We start from the raw sequence: 20,281 nt of genomic DNA, 5'->3' as shown, positions 1-20,281 counted from the left end.
GACTTAGTTGCACACTGTTACAAAGTTAAAGGACCTATCTGTTACAAAACAAACTTAAAGGACCTATATGTTACAAACGTCAAACTTAAAGGACCTATCTGTTACAAAACAAACTTAAAGGACCTATATGTTACAAACGTCAAACTTAAAGGACTTGTGGTGTAATTAAGCCCATTTGGTAACAATCATTGGGACAGTTACGAGGATGACACATAATTTATTTTTCAAAGAAAAAATAACAAGTTCTTTTTTGACCTGAAAAATGACATGTTAATTGTTTATTTCTTATATTCCATTATTGGAATTTCATAATCCTATCCATCCACATCCGAATAATAATCCAAACATCCACACCGTCCAAGCCACGTGTTCAGTATTTGTTACATCACTTTTTATTTTTCAGTTTTCTTTTCATTTCACCAATTTTTTATTCGAGAAGTCGGCCATTACACGTTATCGTTCTGATCCATTCATCTATTTTGCAATCGACATGTAATTATTTATTCTATTTATAATAGTAATATATTCCATTGATATCATGATGAATTTGCTAAAATTATGATGATATATTGTGATTTTTTTTGTCAAGACAACATATTGTGTTTTTTCTAAGTACATAGAAGATATTTTTGTTTGCCTACGTACAGTGGCGGAGCCAGAAAAAAAAGTTGGGGTGGGCCACTAAAATTAACCGTTGAAAAATTGTTTAAAGTCTCGCAAAATAGACCTATAATTGAATTATTTAAATTTTTCGGATGGGCCACTACACCACTTTGCGGGAATTTGGATCAACCGAAACCTAAAACCGACATAAAATTGTATAAAATCTCACAAAATAGACCTATAATTGAATTATTTAAATTTTTCGGGTGGGTCACTACACCACTTTGCGGAAATTTGGATCAACCGAAATCTAAAACCGACACAAAATTATATAAAATCTCGCAAAATAGACCTATAATCGTTGATTTTTTAATTTTTCGGGGTGGGCCGTGGCCCACCCCAGCCCATGAAGGGCTCCGCCACTGCCTACGTATCAACTTTACGGTACTTAGAATCCATTTGAAGTGCTCCTTGTAAGCTTAACTCAGTTGGTATAAACAATGCATAATATATGCAAAGTCTGAGGTTTGAACCTCGACCACCACAAAAAAGAATCCATTTGGAATGAGCTTAAAGGTCGACTTTTTTTTTTTTTTTGAGAGAGCTTAAAGGTCGACTTGGAATCTTGAAGTTTGCTTTTCTCAAGTCACATGTTTGATTACTCCTTATGCAAATTTTCGTGGGTAGATCCATACAGAGATTTGCTCTGACTTTAAATGATCCTTCGCAAGTGGACAGTGAGATTGGTCCCTTTAAAGTAGTCGATTCTTATATTGGATATCGAGTTTTCAAAAAAAAGTATAGTACTTAAACACCCATATAAAGATATACTTTTCTCCAAAATATTAAGATAATTTTTTTTAATTATTAAAAGAAATACTACATTATCGTGTGTATGTTTAAATAATATAGATTTGATCTTATGATTATATAGGAACAACTTGGAGAGATGATCCGATTAATTCAAAATGAGTAATTTATTTTAGAGTCCTAAGTAAACAACATCAATCATTAATTGAGAAATTAAATAGGACATCGTAACTACTCTTGAGTTTTTTTTTTTTTTGTTACATAACTACTCTCGAGTTTGATGAAATAACAACTCTTGATTTTCTTTTTTACTTTACATTTTAGTCATTTTGGATGATCCAAATTTATTTTGGATAAATTATACTTTATAGCTTTTGCAAAATCACGCCTCTCATCCTCATTCTAACAAACTCATCATGATCACACGCCAAATCAAAGTTTGAATTTTAGTGAGTAGAAGTATGCATTTTTTTTTTTTGGTATTATCCTTTTTCTCTATCTATATTCTTTAATTTTGTCCGTGAAATATTAGTTAGTGGTTAAAGCTAGATTTTGTATCTTCAAAAAATATAGCAAGACAACCCCAAAATGTTTTTTTTAAGGATGTTCATTATCATCGTCATCATCAATAACTCTCTTCGTTATTTTTTTAATTTACCGATATTAATAATTAGTTGTTAAATTAATATTTTCTTCAATTTTAAAAATATTTACTATTTATCATTTTTTATTTTAATCAAATCAAACATCTATTGTTTGCGGAGGGTCTAAAACCAAAGAATCTTCAAATGAGAAATGCTAGCAACACTCTCTCTAGCACTCACTCTTTTATTGGGTGAAATCAATATATGTCTCACCACTTTATGTGGGTTCCATTTCCAAAGTGTAGGTACTACATTGACTTCACCCAATAAAAGAGTGAGTGCTAGAGAGAGTGCTCAAAAGATAGTGTTGCTAGCACTCCTCATCTTCAAATTATATGGTTGAAATCGAATAAAAAATTTACGCAAGATAAACCAGAAACCACTAATATTGAAGGGGTCAACATATATTAACACACATATATACTACCTCCGTCCCTAATTATAAGACCCTTTTGAGAATTTTTCTTGTCCCTTTTTATAAGACCTCTTTGCTATTTCCAACTACATTAATTATTTCTTTACATACATGCCCCTATTTATTATACATCTTTTTCTTCAATCAACAATAAATAACATGTTGAAAACATAAACCAACCCTCTCTCTTAAAGGATAAAATTGTAAAAACAATAGCAGTTACAAACATATTTAATACAAATATCCACTATCTTAATTCCCGTTATTTTTTCAAAAGGGTCCTATAATTAGGGACGGAGGTAGTATATATACACACACACACACACACACACACAACTTTTGGAACAACCTTCTTGTTTCATATTCATTTAGGATTAAAGTATTATACAACAAGAGGGTGGGTTAATATAAGAACAAATTGAAAGTATAACAAAGTTATTTTTAAAGTAATTGTACAAATATTTTTTATCAATTTTATATAATAAGTTTGACGCATTCCCAGTTTTTTTATGTTTACATTATCAATTTATTTGTAAATACTATAGTCAATGGAAGTTAATTTTAATTTTTTATTGAACATTATGTTTTTTTTACCATGTTACTGTTGTTATAAAGTTTATTACAACTTTGACCGTTGTTTAGTTAGCAATAATCTCCATTGAAGTACGACCCACAAAGTATATTGTCTTTTTTCGACCAATTTTGAATCGACCCCTAACCACAAAAGTGGTTTAGTACATCCAAATTGAACATTATTTATGTGTTTAATTTAATTGAATCGAAAGTGTGTGTAAGAAAACCGTGTCTATATAAATGAATGAAATCTTATAGTATTTAATTTTTATATTTATATTTATATTTATTTTGCGTGGCGAATATACAAAGCAAAGCATTCAACAAACGCCACCACCTGCCGGTGACGCAACCACTCGTGACGGACGCTACCGCTTCTCCTCTCAACCACAACAACAATTCTTCATTCCAGATTTTCGATTCCTTGATTTCACAATTTAATTCTACAAAAAAAAAAAAAAAACGCTGGATCGATAATCTCTGCTTCCTTTTTTTCCGATTTGATTTTGGATTCACGCGTTTTCCTCTTCAATTCACGCGCTTTTTGAGTCAAGGTTACTGTTACATAGCTTGATTTGCGTTGAATTGCAATTTCAACAACAATCATCATGACTCAGGTTCGATTTTCTCATTTCATTTCTTTGTTTTTTTTTTGTATGTTCTATTTTGTTTGATTCTGAATCTATTTATCTAGTTTTGTTATGTGTTTTTTTTTTTTTTTTGAAATGGTGATTATAATTATGTTACTGTTGATGGTGATTATGATTATCTGTTTTTCTCAAATTTTGATTTTGATTATGATTATGATTATGATTATGGTGTTGTTGTTGATTATGATCTTTATAACACCGACAATTCTGATCGAAGGCGTGTCCGGTGTCTGATACAAAACAGACACATGTGATTACATTCAATTAATTCATGTTTTTCCAAATTTTTGTTTGTCTGTCTCCTGTGTCTGTGTTAGTGTTTCATAGATTATGATTATGATGATGATGATTGTATCAGGCTGTGGAAGTTTTGAATCGATATGGAACGGATTTGGTTGGAGAAGGGAGGGGATCAGATTCGGAGTGTTTAGCTGGTTTTGAATGTTTTCTGAACATTGTGAGGGCTTTGGGAATGGGATCTTGTATAACAGAGGTTGGTGGTGGTGCTGGTGGTTCGCAGTCTCTGCTAACTTATTCGCAGGAATTGAACGTTGACGGTGGGAAGAGAAGGAGGTTAAAGGGTTCTTCTACCATGGATTATAAGGTACCTGGGAGAATGTTCTTGAATGGGTCAAGTGAGATTGCTTCTATGTATTGCAGGCAAGGTAAAAAGGGAATCAACCAAGATGCTATGCTTGTTTGGGAGGTTAGTTCCATTATCTTTTAGCATATATTAAATCGATGTTTTGTAAAATTAAAGTCAAAAAGTTGTGTACTTTTCAAGTTTATGAAAGTTGACTTGTGCTGTATCATGTGCTTGTTACCAATTTTTCCAACTAACCATGTTGGTCTATGTCTATGAGTAAGTTTGGATAACTAACAATTATGGAAAAATAAATATTGAAAGAATCGTCAATTACTATAACAGTTTTCCGTGTTTTTCCCAAGATGGGTTTTGCGCTGGTTTGTTGGTACGCAGTAGCTTTGTGCCTTGTTTTTTCCTAAAATGGGTTTGTGACTGGCTTTGGTTGTACTTTTGGGGCTTAAATGATTTTGTTTGGCTTTTTAAAAAAAGAAAAAACAGCTTTCCATGTAAGTCGAAATAAACTTTTGTATTGTATCTTCCATTTTTGTAGTTTTCTCTTTTAACTTGTCCATGAATATGTGTACACTTTTATTTTATCTGGAATCCAAATTTTGCCTATTTGTGGTTTATATTCTAGCATCACTTTATTCTTTTTGTTTTTCAGCTTAAGATAAAGTTTATGTTCTCTTTTTGAAATGAAAAATGTCGATTCTTTTTGGCTTTTGAATTTAGGGCTTTTCATTTCATGAAATACTCTCTCCAGAATGATTTATAAGCAAAAGTTGTCCATCTATCTTGGAATGAAATATAAGCGAAAGTGAAAACTTTTTGGCCTTTTTATTGCTACTATCTCTAAGATACCCCTCATTTAATTTAACTCTTGTTAATTATTTGCTCAAAACTAAGGCCATTTTGTGTATACAGAACTTTTGTTCAAAGGAGGGCACCGTTTTTTGTGGTGTTTTTGATGGTCATGGGCCTTATGGCCATAGGGTTGCAAAGAAAGTTAGGGATTCTTTCCCTTTAAAGCTTAGTGCACAATGGGATTTGCATCGTAAGAATAAAGATGGAGTCAATGATCAAAATGGTGCTGCCACAAGTTATAATTCTGAAGAGCAAATTAAACTGATTGACGAGAACATTGATCATGAGCTCGATGGAGCAAATACTATCTTGGCACTAAGAGAATCCTATTTGAAGGCTAGCAAGATTATGGACAAAGAACTGAAAATGCATCGTGATATTGATTGCTTTTGCAGTGGGACTACAGCAGTTACCTTGATCAAGCAGGTAAGCAACATAAACTACAACATAATTTCAGAATGTTCTGTATATAATTTCCTTATTTGTTTTACACTATGTTTCTACTCCTTATGTTCTTTTAGGGGCTGGACCTTGTCATTGGAAATGTGGGGGATTCTAGAGCTGTATTGGGAACCCGAGATCACGAGGATTCTCTTATTGCTGTTCAGTTGACTGTTGACCTTAAGCCTAATCTTCCAAGTATATACATCTCTCTCTCTCTCTCTCTCTCTCTCTCTCTCTCTCTCTCTCTCTCTCTCTCTCTCTCTCATACACACGCGCACACATGCGCGCGCCACACACACACACACACATCCCAACCCCCTTCTCAGTCTGTGTGTCTTTATTCACAAACTTTATGAAGTAAATTGATGAACTCCATCTATCTATATATTGCAAGATAAGATAACTCTTGATAGCCAAGCAGTATTCTGTGTAACTTTATTTTTCAATGATACTAACTTACATTTGATAAGTTATGTTGGTCCATATACGAGTTTAAAAATAATGGACTTATGACTTATCATTCATAGGATTCTACAATGTATTAAATAGTTGTGTTGGAGCAATGGATTGGGTTAAAATTATTCTGTTTAACTTTATTTACTTTTGGCAGAACGCTTAATTGGAAACTTGAAAATATAAAGTTTTGCTACACATGATTTTAATAAATGCTGTAACTTGGAATTTGTTTCCATACTTCAATCAGATTGGCACATACATATGCTTGTGTGTTGATGTATGATTTGCACTTTATTTCACAGAGGAAGAAGAGAGGATCAGACATCGTAAAGGAAGGGTGTTTTCCCTTAAGAATGAACCAGATGTGGCTCGGGTTTGGCTGCCTAACTCTGATTTCCCAGGTCTGGCTATGGCACGGGCTTTTGGAGATTTTTGCCTAAAGGATGTTGGATTGATTTCTGTTCCAGATGTCTCATATCACCGCCTTACAGAGAAGGATGAATTTGTTGTGTTAGCAACAGATGGGGTAAGGCACATGATATCATATTTGTAGCTAATTTTAGAATGTACTTGACTCTGCATGTATTGCCTTCTAGTATGTAGAAATAACCAAATATGGTTCAAGCTTGATTGGATTTAAACTGACCCCTTGCTGTTTAATCAAAACACTTATCATTTTAAACTTACTAATAAAATTCATTATGAATAGCACTCTACAGTTTTGTTATAGGTATTGACATATTTGATTATTTTCTCACATAATTGGCTTGCACTTTCTACACCTAACTTGATTGTGGAATATTATCTGCTGCTGAGACATACTCAATTAGGTGGATAAAATTACGCTACCCTTTTAATTAAAAGAAACTGTAAAAAAATATTTACTCTCCCCTTTGCTATATGCCTCGAAATATTTGATTATTTTTGACACACTTTGCTTTCACTTTCTACACCTAACTTGGGTATGAGATATTATCTGCTGTTGAGACATGCTTGATTGGGTGGGTCAATTTACACTACCTTTTTAGTTAAAAGAAATTTTTATTAGAAGGGAAAATGCACAATTTTATTACAATTTACTGAACCTTGGAAAAAGTTGGTTGAAACGATTTTGATTGAATTTAGCTCTGAATACAGCATTTCCCCTGAAAGTTCTGGCATTTTGCCTTAACCAAATATACTGTATTAGTATATGGTAGCTCCTTGCAATCGGAGAGAAAGTTAGGTAGCATCCATTGTAAAGTCTTTTTTTGTGGGGGAAATGTGTAAAAAGAAAACTCTTAGGGGTAACAATGCTAGATCAAATGGATGATGGTGTGAATAATTAGATATAGAGGGAAACCAATTGCAAACATAGAACAATTTAATTTGTTATAAAATATTTGAATTGTTTCAAACTCTTCATGATTCTTCCGTGCTATTAAATATTTGAATTGTTTCAAACTCTTCATGATTCTTCCGTGCAGATTTGGGATGTTTTATCAAACGAAGAAGTTGTGGAGATTGTGGCATCTGCACCGCGGTCTACTGCTGCTAGATTACTGGTTGAGTCAGCTGTTCTTTCTTGGAAGACAAAATTCCCTTACTGTAAGATTGATGATTGTGCTGCGGTGTGCCTCTTCCTTAATTCAAATACAGAGTTGAATGCTGAACATACCACAGACAAGCTGACACCAGATGCATCAACAGACCCAGTTGTTGATCAATCATCTCTACCTAGTGAGAATGGAATTGGAGTGGAAGCCGAAAAACTGCTGTGATAGCATAGCTTTTGTGCCATATCTCTTCCCAAGCCTTTTTTTATTTAGAAGTTTGGGAAAGTTGTGCTATAGCAGTCAAAGAGACACATTTTTTTGGTAGTTCTTCTGCCAATATTCTTTTCATTATTTATCTTTCTTTTCCTTGGACAGCATTTGATGGGTGGGGTATTGGAGGAGTTCAATATATGTTTTGCATCCGGAGGAAAAGGGGTACCGGGCTTATTTTTAGTGCTAGAGGTCATTTTCCTTCTCTGTATAGGTTGATTTGGAGTTTTTGTAAATCCAAGTCTCTAGATACACATTATATAGTTTGTCCGGTGATTTTCTGAACTGTCATTGTTTTTTATTTGCGTCATTGTTAGTTACAATTTTCCAATTTAGACATTAAGATAGAACTTGCAAAAATTGGAGTTATTGGTTATGGATTTTTCAGTCAGGTCGTTTCTTGACTTTCTCTGTTATTCTGATCTCAAGTTTTCAGATGATGATTGTGAAGTATCATGATTATTGTAATACCGTGGGAATCACTATTTTTTCTTGTAATTGTGTTTTTTGAAGTAGATATCATTTGCGTTTTGATTTACTGCAGGAAGTTTGTCTTTGAAGTAGATAGTAGGTTATTTACGTTTTGATTACTAATAGTAGCCTCATTTCTGGAGTGATTTTGGATAAAATTTGGTTTGCTAGGATCACTTTCGTTTTTTTAGCATAAAGTAACCAAATATATATTCTAGCGTTGTCCAAACCATGCTGGTACTAATGTGAAACAGTGCAGGATGGACTGGAGCAAACAATGGAAACTTTATAGACCTTCTATGCAAATATTTGCTTAGAAGTTCGTGCTGAGATTTGGGGGATTTTGCACGGCATTGAACTTGTTTCCAATCCAATCCAGGTGGAATCAGTTTCTGTAATTGATATTGATTTGATCAAAGGAGGATATGATAGAGGGCAGCCAGAGTTCCAACTTGCTCAAGTTTTCTTTGCGATGCTAATCAAGTAGCATATAAAAAATTTAAATTCTGTTTAGATTTCCTTAAGGTGCCTTTAATAGCAAACTTGTCCTGTATTGCCTTCCCTGGAGTTTTAGGTTAATTTAGGAGCTGGTGCTTCCTCTTTTTCAAACATGTCTTCCCAAAGAGCATCTCTGTGTCGTCGTGCCACGACGTGGGAAGAGAGTCTTTGCCTTTTTTCTTTTACCCTTATCCTCTGATGCCGTAGCACGGTGCGTAGAGATCCATGTATTTCTACAAGCGTACTCTCTTTCCTAAAAAATAAACAATCTAAGTCTACTGCAGAGGATGCGGCCTCAATTCGTAACACGGAGGACGTGACACTGCAAATTGGATGTTTATGATGCCAGTGCTGCTTCTTTTCACAATGAATTCAAGTAAATACAGTGTGCAGAAAATCAGTAGATGGCAGAGGTCGTGGTATTCAGGTGAGTTTGCAGTCGAAGCGTCGATGATGGATCCATCAATGGCAGAAATGGAGATAAAGAGAAGACGGTTTTCTTCCTATTTATTTTTTTAAGCATTTTTTTAAAATAAATGAGGTGGCATTTTTTTGAGAGAATAAGGTGGTATGTTGTTATTGGTTGTTTGGATAAACTTACCTGTTATGTGCGTTTGCAAACAAGAATTTCTCTACCTATTAGCTAACAATTATATAAGGACACTCTTTTACGGTTGACAGGTCTCACAATCATTGCGGATGCTCTTAACACTAAACAAAGCAAAGCTAAACAAAGGCAACGCTACTAGCATTGAAATAATGTAGTACAAAATTAGCGAGTCATCCTATCTCGATGAGTTGTATCTAATAGCTATATCTAACATTCCATACAAGTTATTAGTTTATACATTTGACATAAAAACCAATGCTAAAAACCAAAGTCTAATATCATATACAATTTAGTGTTAGGCTATTGCAATATACAGATTCACCATTGGAAGAAAAATAGTATCCACGGCGAAGGGTCCCAATCTGGCTTTCTTTGAAAGCACGTTTACAAAATCATGGAGTTACCGCAGTGTTGATTTCTCCCAGAGCAATTTTATGTTATTTCTAATTTCAATCATTTTAACCATACTTTTGACTTTGGTTATATGCATCAGTTAATCCATTTCAATAAATCAACATGAATAGTAGTAGTACAATTAGAAATAAGATTGTCATCAAGTTGGTATTTAGAGCAAAAGAGGAAGAAATGGTGTGAGAACCGACTAAATGAACTGTTCCGGTCTTTTCATCCCTCACTTTGATACTCGATGAACCTGAGTACAATATAGAAAAGATTAGTAAATGAGTTTTACATAAAAGGAAATAATGCAAGTAATTTAAGTTTTTTTTTTCTTATTTTTCACGCGGTTAGAAATGTTGGTCTATCATGAACCATTTATGACTGTGGTCAACATTATAATCTGATGATGTTTTGATTCTCATGTTGCAAATCATTGAAAGCTTAACATTAAATAGAACATGTTGCAAATCATTGAAAGCTTAACATTAAATAGGAGTAAAATAAAAAAGTACTATTCGCTATTCAAGACTCGGCATAGTATAAAACTAAGAAAACTATTAAATAGAACACTGAAGAAACCACAAAAGACTAGCTTGATGGTATATCACCAGTAAAGTTTGAGAAAAATGTAATTAAAACGCCAAGAGAAAATAAAGAAATATCATATGATACTCACAGTTGTACTCAGTCCATCCAATAACCTGATTTTCAAGGTCATAAAAGACAAGTTTATTTGAAAGCACCAAATCTGCAACAAATAAAAGAATAGGTGAATCAGCTGCAAAGATTATTGCAGGGATACAGTTCAGATCTCAGAATGGAAGTATGTATAAAGAGGTTCATGCAAGCTATCCTTACAGTTACATATAAGGTTAGTTGATGGATTTTTCATTGAATTCAAGAGCTTCACTAGATAATAAAAGTTAGAAGTGTTACTGCATTATTGGCATAGACAAAGATTTTAAGAGAATACCTCCCAATAAAGTCATATTCTTACTATCTCTAGATTGTGCCCCACTATTTTGCCAACCAATACACCACAAATTTTCCTGCAGAGATGACACATCAGTAGTTTAGTTAACTTGAATATATGGATTGTGAACGATAAATTTTTTAATTACAAAAACAATGATTTGTAAGTATAAAATGGAGACTGCATGCTTTCACATGCAATGAACATGGTAAGAACAGAATATAGGATTGATGTCACTGGAATTTGAACCATGGAAGAAGCAAGAAATTTCACTGATTTTGTTTCCAAGCTTGTCATAAATGAAACTTCAAAAACAAATTATAATTCTCAGATATAGAGCACATAAGAATTACTCACGTATGACACTCTAATAATACCAACCACAAGAATAAGAAAAAATTCAAATGAGATGTGACCATATCATTTTCTGAATGTTCAAATTGCCACAAATATGTGCTCATTTTAAAAGAACGACAAGATCTGTGATTTTTCTTTATGGATAGGAAAATTAGGAATTTACTCTGACCTTGGGAAATAAAAAGAATATGAAAAGAAGGTAAGATATCCACAGAAATAGAGGAGCAAAATGGCTACATAATTGAAATACAATAGAATCCAAATAAACTAGAAAGGCTAACAGAACTACAAGTTTAAATAGCACAATGGAGATCAACAATAACGAAAAGGATTCAAAGTTTTCAAGTGACTAAAATAAACTAGGTTCCAAACAACATATTCATACAAATGTATTTTTAGGTGAAGTTTCACCGTTAAAGGTAAAAGTAAAACCATTCACTCAGAAGTTTCTTTAAAAAATGAGGGATTCCAGAAAGAGTGCATGATGTGCTACATCTCAGCATACACCATAAATTTCTCTTATAAATCTAAAATCAATATTTATAGAAAACTGTAGTTGGAGTTGAATCTCAAACAGAAGCTTCTGCAAAAACTTAAGTGATAACAACCATGACACATTAACAATATATACTGACAGAAAACGATGATGTGAGGTCCCAAAACAAGCCTAATTAACCTCTGATAACCATAACAACAAAGACGTAAAGGGATTTTCCGAGTACTTACAGAAAGAAACAAATAATCGTGTGGATAAACCTTCAAGGAGAGTCCATTTTCAAAATAAAAGGTGACATTTGGAAATCCATCATCAACACTGCAGCATAAAATCAAATAGCCGTCACACATCTGAATGGAGCTCATGCTGACATCAAAACATAGATTATGCAAAGGGGGCAGTACAGTTATTGAAGCACTACATACTCATATGAAAGTTAGTAAACTAAACCTACCACCTAATAATGTAATTTAAGAAACGTCATGAAAGGTGTCATTAACATCAAGAATTATGAGAACCATGAGACCCAAGTTCTTGATTGATAATTATGTTGTTTACATCTTTAGAAAATAATAGATCATATAATGCATTTTCTTACAATCACAGTTAATAGCTCTGTGCCAGAGATAAATGTTTTTTTTTACCTAATTAATTAATGGTTCCTTTGCTTATGCTTTTTATTACAAAAATATAAAGGAAATAATTTATGATAATCAGAAAGGTTTTCAAATTAGAAAAAGCAAAACATCAAATGTTCAGTTTTCTTACAAGCTGTTAAGAGCAGTTTCTGAAAAGGAGCTCTGAAAGAAAGCGATATAATAACAGCATGTTTTCTAAAGCTTATCCAAATGCACACCCTATATCAGTGTCAATTTTTTATACTTGAATCGGAGTTGTTATAAAGGATAATAACAGCATGAGATGTATCAGATTATGATGTAAGATCGTATATTTGTATGATTTAGTTAAGCAAACTCAGCTGGCTCATTAAGTCAAACGAGACTAGGAGTTAGTGTGGTCAGCTCAACATAACTGAATCTGTTAGAACTTAGCAGAATTATAGTTAGTTAAACAATCACGGAAAGTTCTGGAATCAGTGCTTTTGAGAAGCTATTCTTTTACCCATTTTGTATAAACATACCAATGTACTTAAAATTTGTCAATGACATCACAAGCGCAAAATTCAAATCTCATTCTCGAACAGAATTCATAGAAGATATTTTAAACCAATAATGTAAAATCAGCTTTGGTAGTATAAGGAAGTAACAAGAAATTTCATACTGAGCATTGAATACTTTGCCATACAGTGAAGAGTGGAATGTAAAATGTAAACTACCAAAACAGTGAAAACATATAAAGCTTGAAACAAATAACAGTGATTAAACACTATACATACACACACGCAAAATATGCATGCATACATATTTAGTAGTTTACATTTAGTGTCATGCATACATACACACGCAAAATATGCATGCATACATATTTAGTATAGTACAAGATTTAGTGAATGTATGAGATGCATCATACCTTCCAGAATATTGAAAGCATGTATACTCGTCATGGAGAGTTTGAACTTTTAGGTTGGGTTGCTGAGAAAGAATCTAACAAGAAAAAGAAACTCAAATAACTTTACATACAATTGTTACATGATTTTACAAATCATTGCTCACTTGTATACCTTATATACTAATGGCTGATAGATCCCGTCTGGTAGATAGGCCAAGGTTGTACCACTGTCAATTATTGTCCCTTTACTGTCTCTTTGTTCAGATGCATCTGTTGAGAGATTAAGGAAAGTATGGCCAACTTGAATCGCTGTCATGTTGACACTGTAATGTGGCCTAAAAGACATTTTTAAATGTCAGATAGCTCAACATATGAATTTTTGTAAAGTAACATCTAAAATAGAAAGAAACTCAAAGTACCAATATAAACAGTTATAAGAGTTTAAGCAAATTGACCAACATCCAGCAAATAAGAAAGGAAATAATATTTCACAGATATCTTGTTTTTAGTTTAGAACAAAAGGTGAAAAAATAAGTAATTTTTTTATTTTTATGGCTGAAGAACACAACTATTAAAGACCGCTGAAGCAGAGAGTCTGCAATAGGAAGAAACCCTTATTTTCCGAGAGCTCCCACTTGGACAGATGAATTAATTTTATAAAGTATAATTTCGGATTGACTTTCTGTAAGTAACATAATAATTTTAGGAAATCTATAAACCATCAACGATGATAATCTACTAGCCTAAATAAGAATTAGAACCTATTCATGTGTGCCTCTGAATAACATAAATTGCATACTATTCTGGCATATTACATATCAGTAAAATATTTGCACAGTATATACAGTGAGAATGGTCCAGGAAATACATGACATGAAAACTTAAAAGATGCTATACACAAAAAAGCAATTAATGACACTATGAGAGTAAATAATTTCATTCAGAAGTGTAGTAAACAAATACATACTGGTCAGGTAATAACGGAGTTGTGTTCACTGTAGGTTGTACAACATGACCAATCGCAAATATACCACCTCCATTTACTCCATTTAAGCAATGAGCAAACATCTTTTTCACTTTGCCAGAGGAAGAAAGTTGTGAAATCATTGAATAATTAGCTTTTCCAAATCCAAGTATCCCATCAAGCGCTTCTTCGTTTGAATAACTTAGATCTCCAGATTGTCTAGCACCACACCTGCAAAACAGCAGAGCTCATTTTAAAATGGTCAGGTAAGAACCATAAAATGTAATAGAGTTAAAATTAACATGTACAACAAGAATCACTAGGAAAACATTACAACATGAGTGCCTCCACAATCACATAAGCCATTTAAGCATTAGGAAATGTATTTCTTGGAGTGTGCCTCAAATATTTTATTCACAACTCAACCAATACACACTAAACGTTTCACATAAAGCATTCTTAATAAAAATGAAATGTTTAGCAATGGAAGATTAAAATTGAGCACCGAAATTGTATTAACAGAAGCTATTAGCATTTAGAATACCTAACAACGCTAAAACAAAGGAAATTAGTTTCCAGGTAGTTAACAAATACATCCTTTGATTGCCCGTGGGCTAAATTATTTAGCTTTTTTTTTTCTTTCTTTTTTTCACTCGAGTTTATATTCAGCTTGTGTAGGACATGCATTTGACCACTTCGCTAATCAAATCGGAAGAACATTCCAGTTTGGAAAACAACAAAAGGAGGAATGACAGAAGCATGGGGATATATAGATATCAATGACAATGTCATTGTCAACATTCTAATTCTCAATCTTAATCAACTGGAACTTGACCCATATCTCTAATGGAAGTTATGTCTTTTCTCGGTCACCTATATTCCTTTTGGTGAGAACTTGGACCTAATTTTATGATTCTAAACAAAACAAAAGCCTTATTCGACAATTTTGAAAAGTTATGCCTGCACTCATCTATATTTAAATAAAACCACTTTTGTTTTAAAGACACTATCCAGAAAAGAGAACTTATGTTAAGGAAACTTCTAGAATTTGTGGTTGGGCCTAATACAATCATAACTGTCTCAATGTTTTGTTTAATTGTCTAAATATTCAAGAATTAAGACCATTCTAATGCTCCCTTCCGCCATGCATAAACCAAACCAACAATTAGGATAAGGACGAAGATGAAAGCTTCTATAAATACGGATACCCCCAATACATCAAAACTCATTGCCCATGGGTAAAGAAAGACTGTTTCAACATCAAAAACAACAAAAACTAGAGCAAACATATAATAACGGATTTGAAATTGTAACCAAGCATCGCCCATCGGTTCTATCCCAGATTCATAACTAGAAAGTTTTTCTGGCCCTTTTCTAGTTGGAGCTAAAATTCCAGAAATCAGAAATGCCAAAATAGGAATAAAGATCGATATTATTAGAAATGTCCAAAAAATATCATATTCATAAAGCAAAAACATAAATGTACTCCTAATACAAGCCCACAAAACAGGTTTGTGAGATGAGGATTGCCCCCCCTTATAAACACTTTTTCAGGCCATCTCTCAACCAATGTGGGACTCTTTAATAGAAACTAAAGCAATAGGATAGATTGTCATAAACATAGTTAACAATTTAACATACATGTGCGTAGATTCATGTCAGTAAATGTATGAAGGGACGTGAAATTAATGTCTACTAACAGAAACAGATCAAAAGAGACATCCATAAACACATATTAACATGCATTAGTGTCATGAAAAAGCTCACCCAAATATAACACTTCCATTAGCTGAAGCAGTTTTAAGGTCCCCGGACACTTGATCAAATAGTACAACATCCTTTACAAAGTAACCTGCAGTGGAGCTGCCATCACCATATATCTCCAGATATGGACAGGAATCATTAGTTTTACTAGTGCATCCTGTTAGAAGACCCCCATTTATCTCTTTGCATAGCTCTTGATCACACGGAACTAATTTACCAGAAGAAGATTCCTTTATGTTGTAGAGCGTAAGATCCATCTATGATATCCAAACACAATCATGTGAATAAAAACATTAGTATTGATATGAGGTTGTACAGGATTCAACCATACAAGAAACTATTGGCTAGGTCCAGACAACCATGGGCACTCAAATCGATATTTGACATGTGCAACGTTGTGGGCAACATGCAGACTAACATATCATTGAAGGTATTATTTTACTGTGTCACCACCAATTCAATATGATGAAATTCTATATACCGTCTCTTTTTCAATCATCGGGAAGTATAGTAGAATAAGAGGATGGACTTGCATGGGGTGTACCTAAGAATGTTTCTAAGAAGTGTATTGGCCAACAATAAATACTTAACAAATCATCAAGGAAACAGTAACCTAGAATGAACAAAGTGTAGGTGGTGGCAAGAAGCTAGCTTAAGTAGTTAGCATTACAGGTCTGTTTGAATTGATTTATTTGAGCTTATCTACCGCCATAAGCATTTATCAATATTTACTAAACCAGCTTATGACGTGTTCATAAGCTCCTTTCATCCTATTTTAATAAGTTGTCCAAGATAGCATGGGAAAACAGCTTATAACTTATACGAAAACAATTTAACTTTGTTCTATCTTTTGTTACAGAAATAGCTTATACATGTGTTTATGCTATAAGGTGCAAATTAAATTGTTTATCAATAATATGTATGGATATTCCAAAAATACCAATTTGTTTATGAATGTGTTCAACTCTAATTTCTCATCCCTCTAAACCATCAGTAGTATTAGTTAAGAGTATATTTGGAGAAAAAATGTTAAATGTATCTAGTAATTCGAAATGCAACTTATATATAGGTGGAATATGTGTTTTCCAAAGGAAACTTACATTAGGGACAAGGATAGTAAATTCATAATCAATCATTTCAATTAGATTTTGGACACCTACATTAGGTTACTATGACTCGTAAATGTATTGAAATTACGAACACATCTGGAAGTGTTTGTTTTGTTAGTAATTTGATGGACCAAACTAACTAACAAAGGACAAATTCAATGATCAAACTAAATAACAAAAAGTCATATTCATGTATGTTTTTGTAATTTTGATACATGCAAAGATTATAGCGGAAACACATCACACATTAAAGTAACAAAATGACTTTTCAGCGTGTCTGGTGTCTGACACATACTGACATCAACACATGTGATTACATTCAATTATGTCATTTTTCAAATCGTAACCAATGTTGACTTGTCAGTGTAGTCGTATCAGATGTCCATGTCTATACTACATAGGTCAAAAACAATTATAATAAAAAAAAAATACATAAATAAAACAGAGAATTGAAAGAGGAATTGAGAAACATACACCAAGGTTACTTCTAGTAGGACATTCTTTGCATTGAATACAATTAACCCACATCATATCAGTTCCAGTATCCACTTGCAAATAATAATCCTTTGACGGAGTTCCAATTCCAATTTTCGCATAATAAAGCCTACAATCACAAACACAAATTCTCAAAAAATTTAAGTAAAATTCAAAAAAATAATCAAAACTCGATTTGTTGCGTCACTGCCACAAAATAATACTCAAATTAATCTCTAACACAGAATGAACAAAGTAGCTAATCATCCCCAGAGACTGAATTGGACTGCGAGAAAATTGCGAGAAAAACAAAAACAGTTACCCGACGGAATCAGGGCGACCGGTGCCGCCTAAAGGAAGGTCGACACCGGTGAGGAGGGAGATTTGACGGCGGTAGTCATGAGCTTTGAGAACGGAGAGAGAACGTTGTTGATCGTCGGAGAATTTGTATTGGACGTTGAAAACACCGTGGTTGGCGCCAACAGTAGAAATCGTAAGAAGAAGAAGAAGAGTAATGAAGAATGAGATTCTCATCGTTGTTGGTGACAAAGACGGAACGCACGAAAGTAGTTGAGTTAAGTAGAAGAAGAAGAGAGAGTAGTGGAAATTGAAATTGAAATTTCTGCGTTGTTGTCAAGTTTGGACTGTGGGGTCTACTAATTGGGTTCCTAACATTAGTCCAACTCACTTTTTTCACCACTGCATATTTTCACACATAATTAATTAAAGGAAAAATCATTTTTTATATTCTTAGTTAGCTTATCCTAGAATATTTTCTAGCTATAGATAATTTTTGGTCTCTTGTTAAAAAAAGAAAAGAAAGTAAATTGGGTCTTTTTTTTTTTGTCTTAGATGAAGTGGTAAGCCACTAAAATTAAACTCACACACAATTGTGAGGTCTCGGGTTCGAACTCGGGTCACGACGTCCGGTTTTGCAATTTCGACATTTACCAGTTGAGCTAAGACTTCTAGACAAATTGGGTCTTCTTTACTAGGATGAGCGAACGTCTTAACATTTAAATAATGCTGATAAAGATACTTGTAACTTATCTACTAAAAAGATTTTCACATCAATAGCGGGAAATGAACTTACCTCTACGTGGATTATGTGTCAAACCTCAATAATAAAGTTTTTTTTTTACGCAAGCTTTTAGTCAAATCATACCACATAGATATTTACGGAGATATTTTAAAAACTAACTTGTAATAATAATGTTATAGTGTGATTTGTTTGAATGCACGTGTAAAAAAAATAATTATATTCTTTTAAAAAAAATATCAATGCTTAGAAATTAATCTCTTTGTTTTTTATATATTACATCGAATAAGTCTTCGTATCTTTGATTCTCGGTGTGCTCTTCTAACATGCACGTTGTTCACCTTCTTAAATTTTTGTTTGATCTTGTTAAAGAAATCATATGTGGTTGTTTAACTTTGTTAAAATATCTAGACTAGATATAGCATATTCTTCCCTTCACTCAAAAGCCATTGAAGGCAATGGTGGGTTTTTGTCCTTATAGTCATCTGCAGATTTAAATAATTTTGGGTGGGGACTGGGGGCTGGGATGAAGGTACTATTCGTTTGGTTTAAATACTTGTTTGGTCCAACTATTTTTATTTATTCACGATTTAATTTCTCCCAATTTTTTAATGCAAATATTTAGTCCTACAATTTATAAAATGACAATATTTTTTTCGATGGTTTATTTTGGGACTTAATTCTAATAATGGTTGATTTTGGGACTTAATTCTAATGACATGTTAAATTTATCAATGAGGTGGAAAGACATATAGTTATGTGGCGATGCTTATTTGAATTAATTATAAATATTGCATTATTCACGTACTATAAATACTTACTTCAAGATTTGTTTAAAAATAAATAATAAATTTTAATTCAAAATCAAAAAAATTTACATTTTCTCAAATGGCATTTGTTCTTGCTCTTTGTCAACCCCAATTTATTCTCGCCACAATCTTCTTCGAGCGAAAGAGACAATGATGTGAGTGGTGTTGGTCGTTTAGATCAAGAGGAGACAATAATGAGGAATCATATGTTAGCGATAATCTTTATAAGGACGGGGATGACTTAAAAACTTTCCTTTCCTTTACGATGGAACTGTTAGGAGTATCTTGTTAGTTTGTTATATTTCTCTTGGAAACCCTAAATAATCTTACATGACAAAGAGTCAAACTCTATTGAGGCACAACCTTACCTATTCCCTCACATTGGTAAGCTTGCACACTTTAAAATTTGTAGATTTGTCTCAGCTAGTGATCAGACCACTAATTCTTCTCCATTCCTTTACTTTACCATGCTACCTTCCTTTCGAGAAAATGAGATCAAAGTAGGAAGCTTTGATCCAAATGTTGAAATTATGAGATTTGTTCTACGAAGAATTATCATCCTTCGGATATAGTAAATTATGCATTGTAGTTAGAGAATGACTTATTCCTTTAGTGTGCTAAAAACTATGCCTATGTGCATAATCTTTCATGTGTGTGCTAATACGTCTGATAGAACGCTTCGATTCATCGGATGAGTGATAAGTGATATAATGTGAAAATGATATAATTTGTGTTGATTGTGATACATTTATAGAGCCATGAAAGAACTTGTTGGTGGAACAGGCTAATGGTAAGGAGGACTAATGGAATAAAATGGAAAGATGCATGAAATATAGTGTCATAATCATCACGAGTTTATGGATTTGAGTGTTTACATCTTACTGCTTTTGTTCGTTGTTTACATCTTGTTATGGAAGGATGCATTGTTATGGAAGGATGCATGAGATGAAGTGTCATAA

At 33.1% G+C, this 20,281-nt stretch overlaps 2 protein-coding genes and 1 long non-coding RNA gene across 3 annotated transcripts; 2 read left to right on the top strand and 1 right to left on the bottom strand.

Moving 5' to 3' along the window:
- The first annotated feature begins 3,308 nt into the window (after nucleotides 1–3,308).
- On the top strand, nucleotides 3,309–8,348 carry LOC146904833 (putative protein phosphatase 2C 33). The gene is made up of 6 exons (XM_085724285.1): nucleotides 3,309–3,662; nucleotides 4,054–4,401; nucleotides 5,206–5,571; nucleotides 5,667–5,784; nucleotides 6,348–6,571; nucleotides 7,512–8,348. Exons 1-6 carry the CDS (start codon nucleotides 3,654–3,656, stop codon nucleotides 7,803–7,805), a joined length of 1,359 nt encoding a protein of 452 aa, XP_085580411.1. The 5' UTR covers nucleotides 3,309–3,653; the 3' UTR covers nucleotides 7,806–8,348.
- A 232-nt stretch (nucleotides 8,349–8,580) lies between these two features.
- LOC146904832 (uncharacterized) lies at nucleotides 8,581–9,443 on the top strand. Its single transcript, XR_015018017.1, has 2 exons — nucleotides 8,581–9,030; nucleotides 9,104–9,443. It is a non-coding gene; the product is annotated as an uncharacterized LOC146904832 (long non-coding RNA).
- Nucleotides 9,444–9,546: 103 nt separating this feature from the next.
- Nucleotides 9,547–18,051, bottom strand: LOC146904831 (aspartic proteinase 36-like). The gene is made up of 10 exons (XM_085724284.1): nucleotides 17,797–18,051; nucleotides 17,475–17,604; nucleotides 15,895–16,148; nucleotides 14,131–14,358; nucleotides 13,336–13,498; nucleotides 13,185–13,258; nucleotides 11,885–11,972; nucleotides 10,802–10,877; nucleotides 10,505–10,576; nucleotides 9,547–10,081 (listed from the first exon to the last, which is right to left on the bottom strand). The coding sequence occupies exons 1-10, from the start codon at nucleotides 18,006–18,008 to the stop codon at nucleotides 9,933–9,935; spliced, it is 1,446 nt and encodes a 481-aa protein (XP_085580410.1). The 5' UTR covers nucleotides 18,009–18,051; the 3' UTR covers nucleotides 9,547–9,932.
- Nucleotides 18,052–20,281: the final 2,230 nt, after the last annotated feature.

The sequence above is a fragment of the Medicago sativa genome, chromosome 7 (genome assembly GCF_051527215.1).
Source record: "Medicago sativa cultivar Bolivia chromosome 7, Bolivia_mono, whole genome shotgun sequence".
NCBI classification, from domain to species: domain Eukaryota; kingdom Viridiplantae; phylum Streptophyta; class Magnoliopsida; order Fabales; family Fabaceae; genus Medicago; species Medicago sativa.
Note: the sequence above shows the minus strand (reverse complement) of the source record. Positions and strands in the feature narration are given on the sequence as shown.

What these genes read in the sequence shown, in the direction of transcription:
- LOC146904831 (XM_085724284.1), bottom strand. Translation starts at nt 18,008, where the DNA reads ATGAGAATCTCATTCTTCATTACTCTTCTTCTTCTTCTTACGATTTCT. An exon ending in ACTCCGTTATTACCTGACCA is followed by an intron (nt 13,499 to 14,130) that starts GTATGTATTTGT and finishes AATGTCTTTTAG; the next exon opens with GCCACATTACAGTGTCAACA. An exon ending in ATCAGCCATTAGTATATAAG is followed by an intron (nt 13,259 to 13,335) that starts GTATACAAGTGA and finishes TTTTCTTGTTAG; the next exon opens with ATTCTTTCTCAGCAACCCAA.
- LOC146904833 (XM_085724285.1), top strand. An exon ending in ATGCTATGCTTGTTTGGGAG is followed by an intron (nt 4,402 to 5,205) that starts GTTAGTTCCATT and finishes TTGTGTATACAG; the next exon opens with AACTTTTGTTCAAAGGAGGG. An exon ending in CAGTTACCTTGATCAAGCAG is followed by an intron (nt 5,572 to 5,666) that starts GTAAGCAACATA and finishes ATGTTCTTTTAG; the next exon opens with GGGCTGGACCTTGTCATTGG.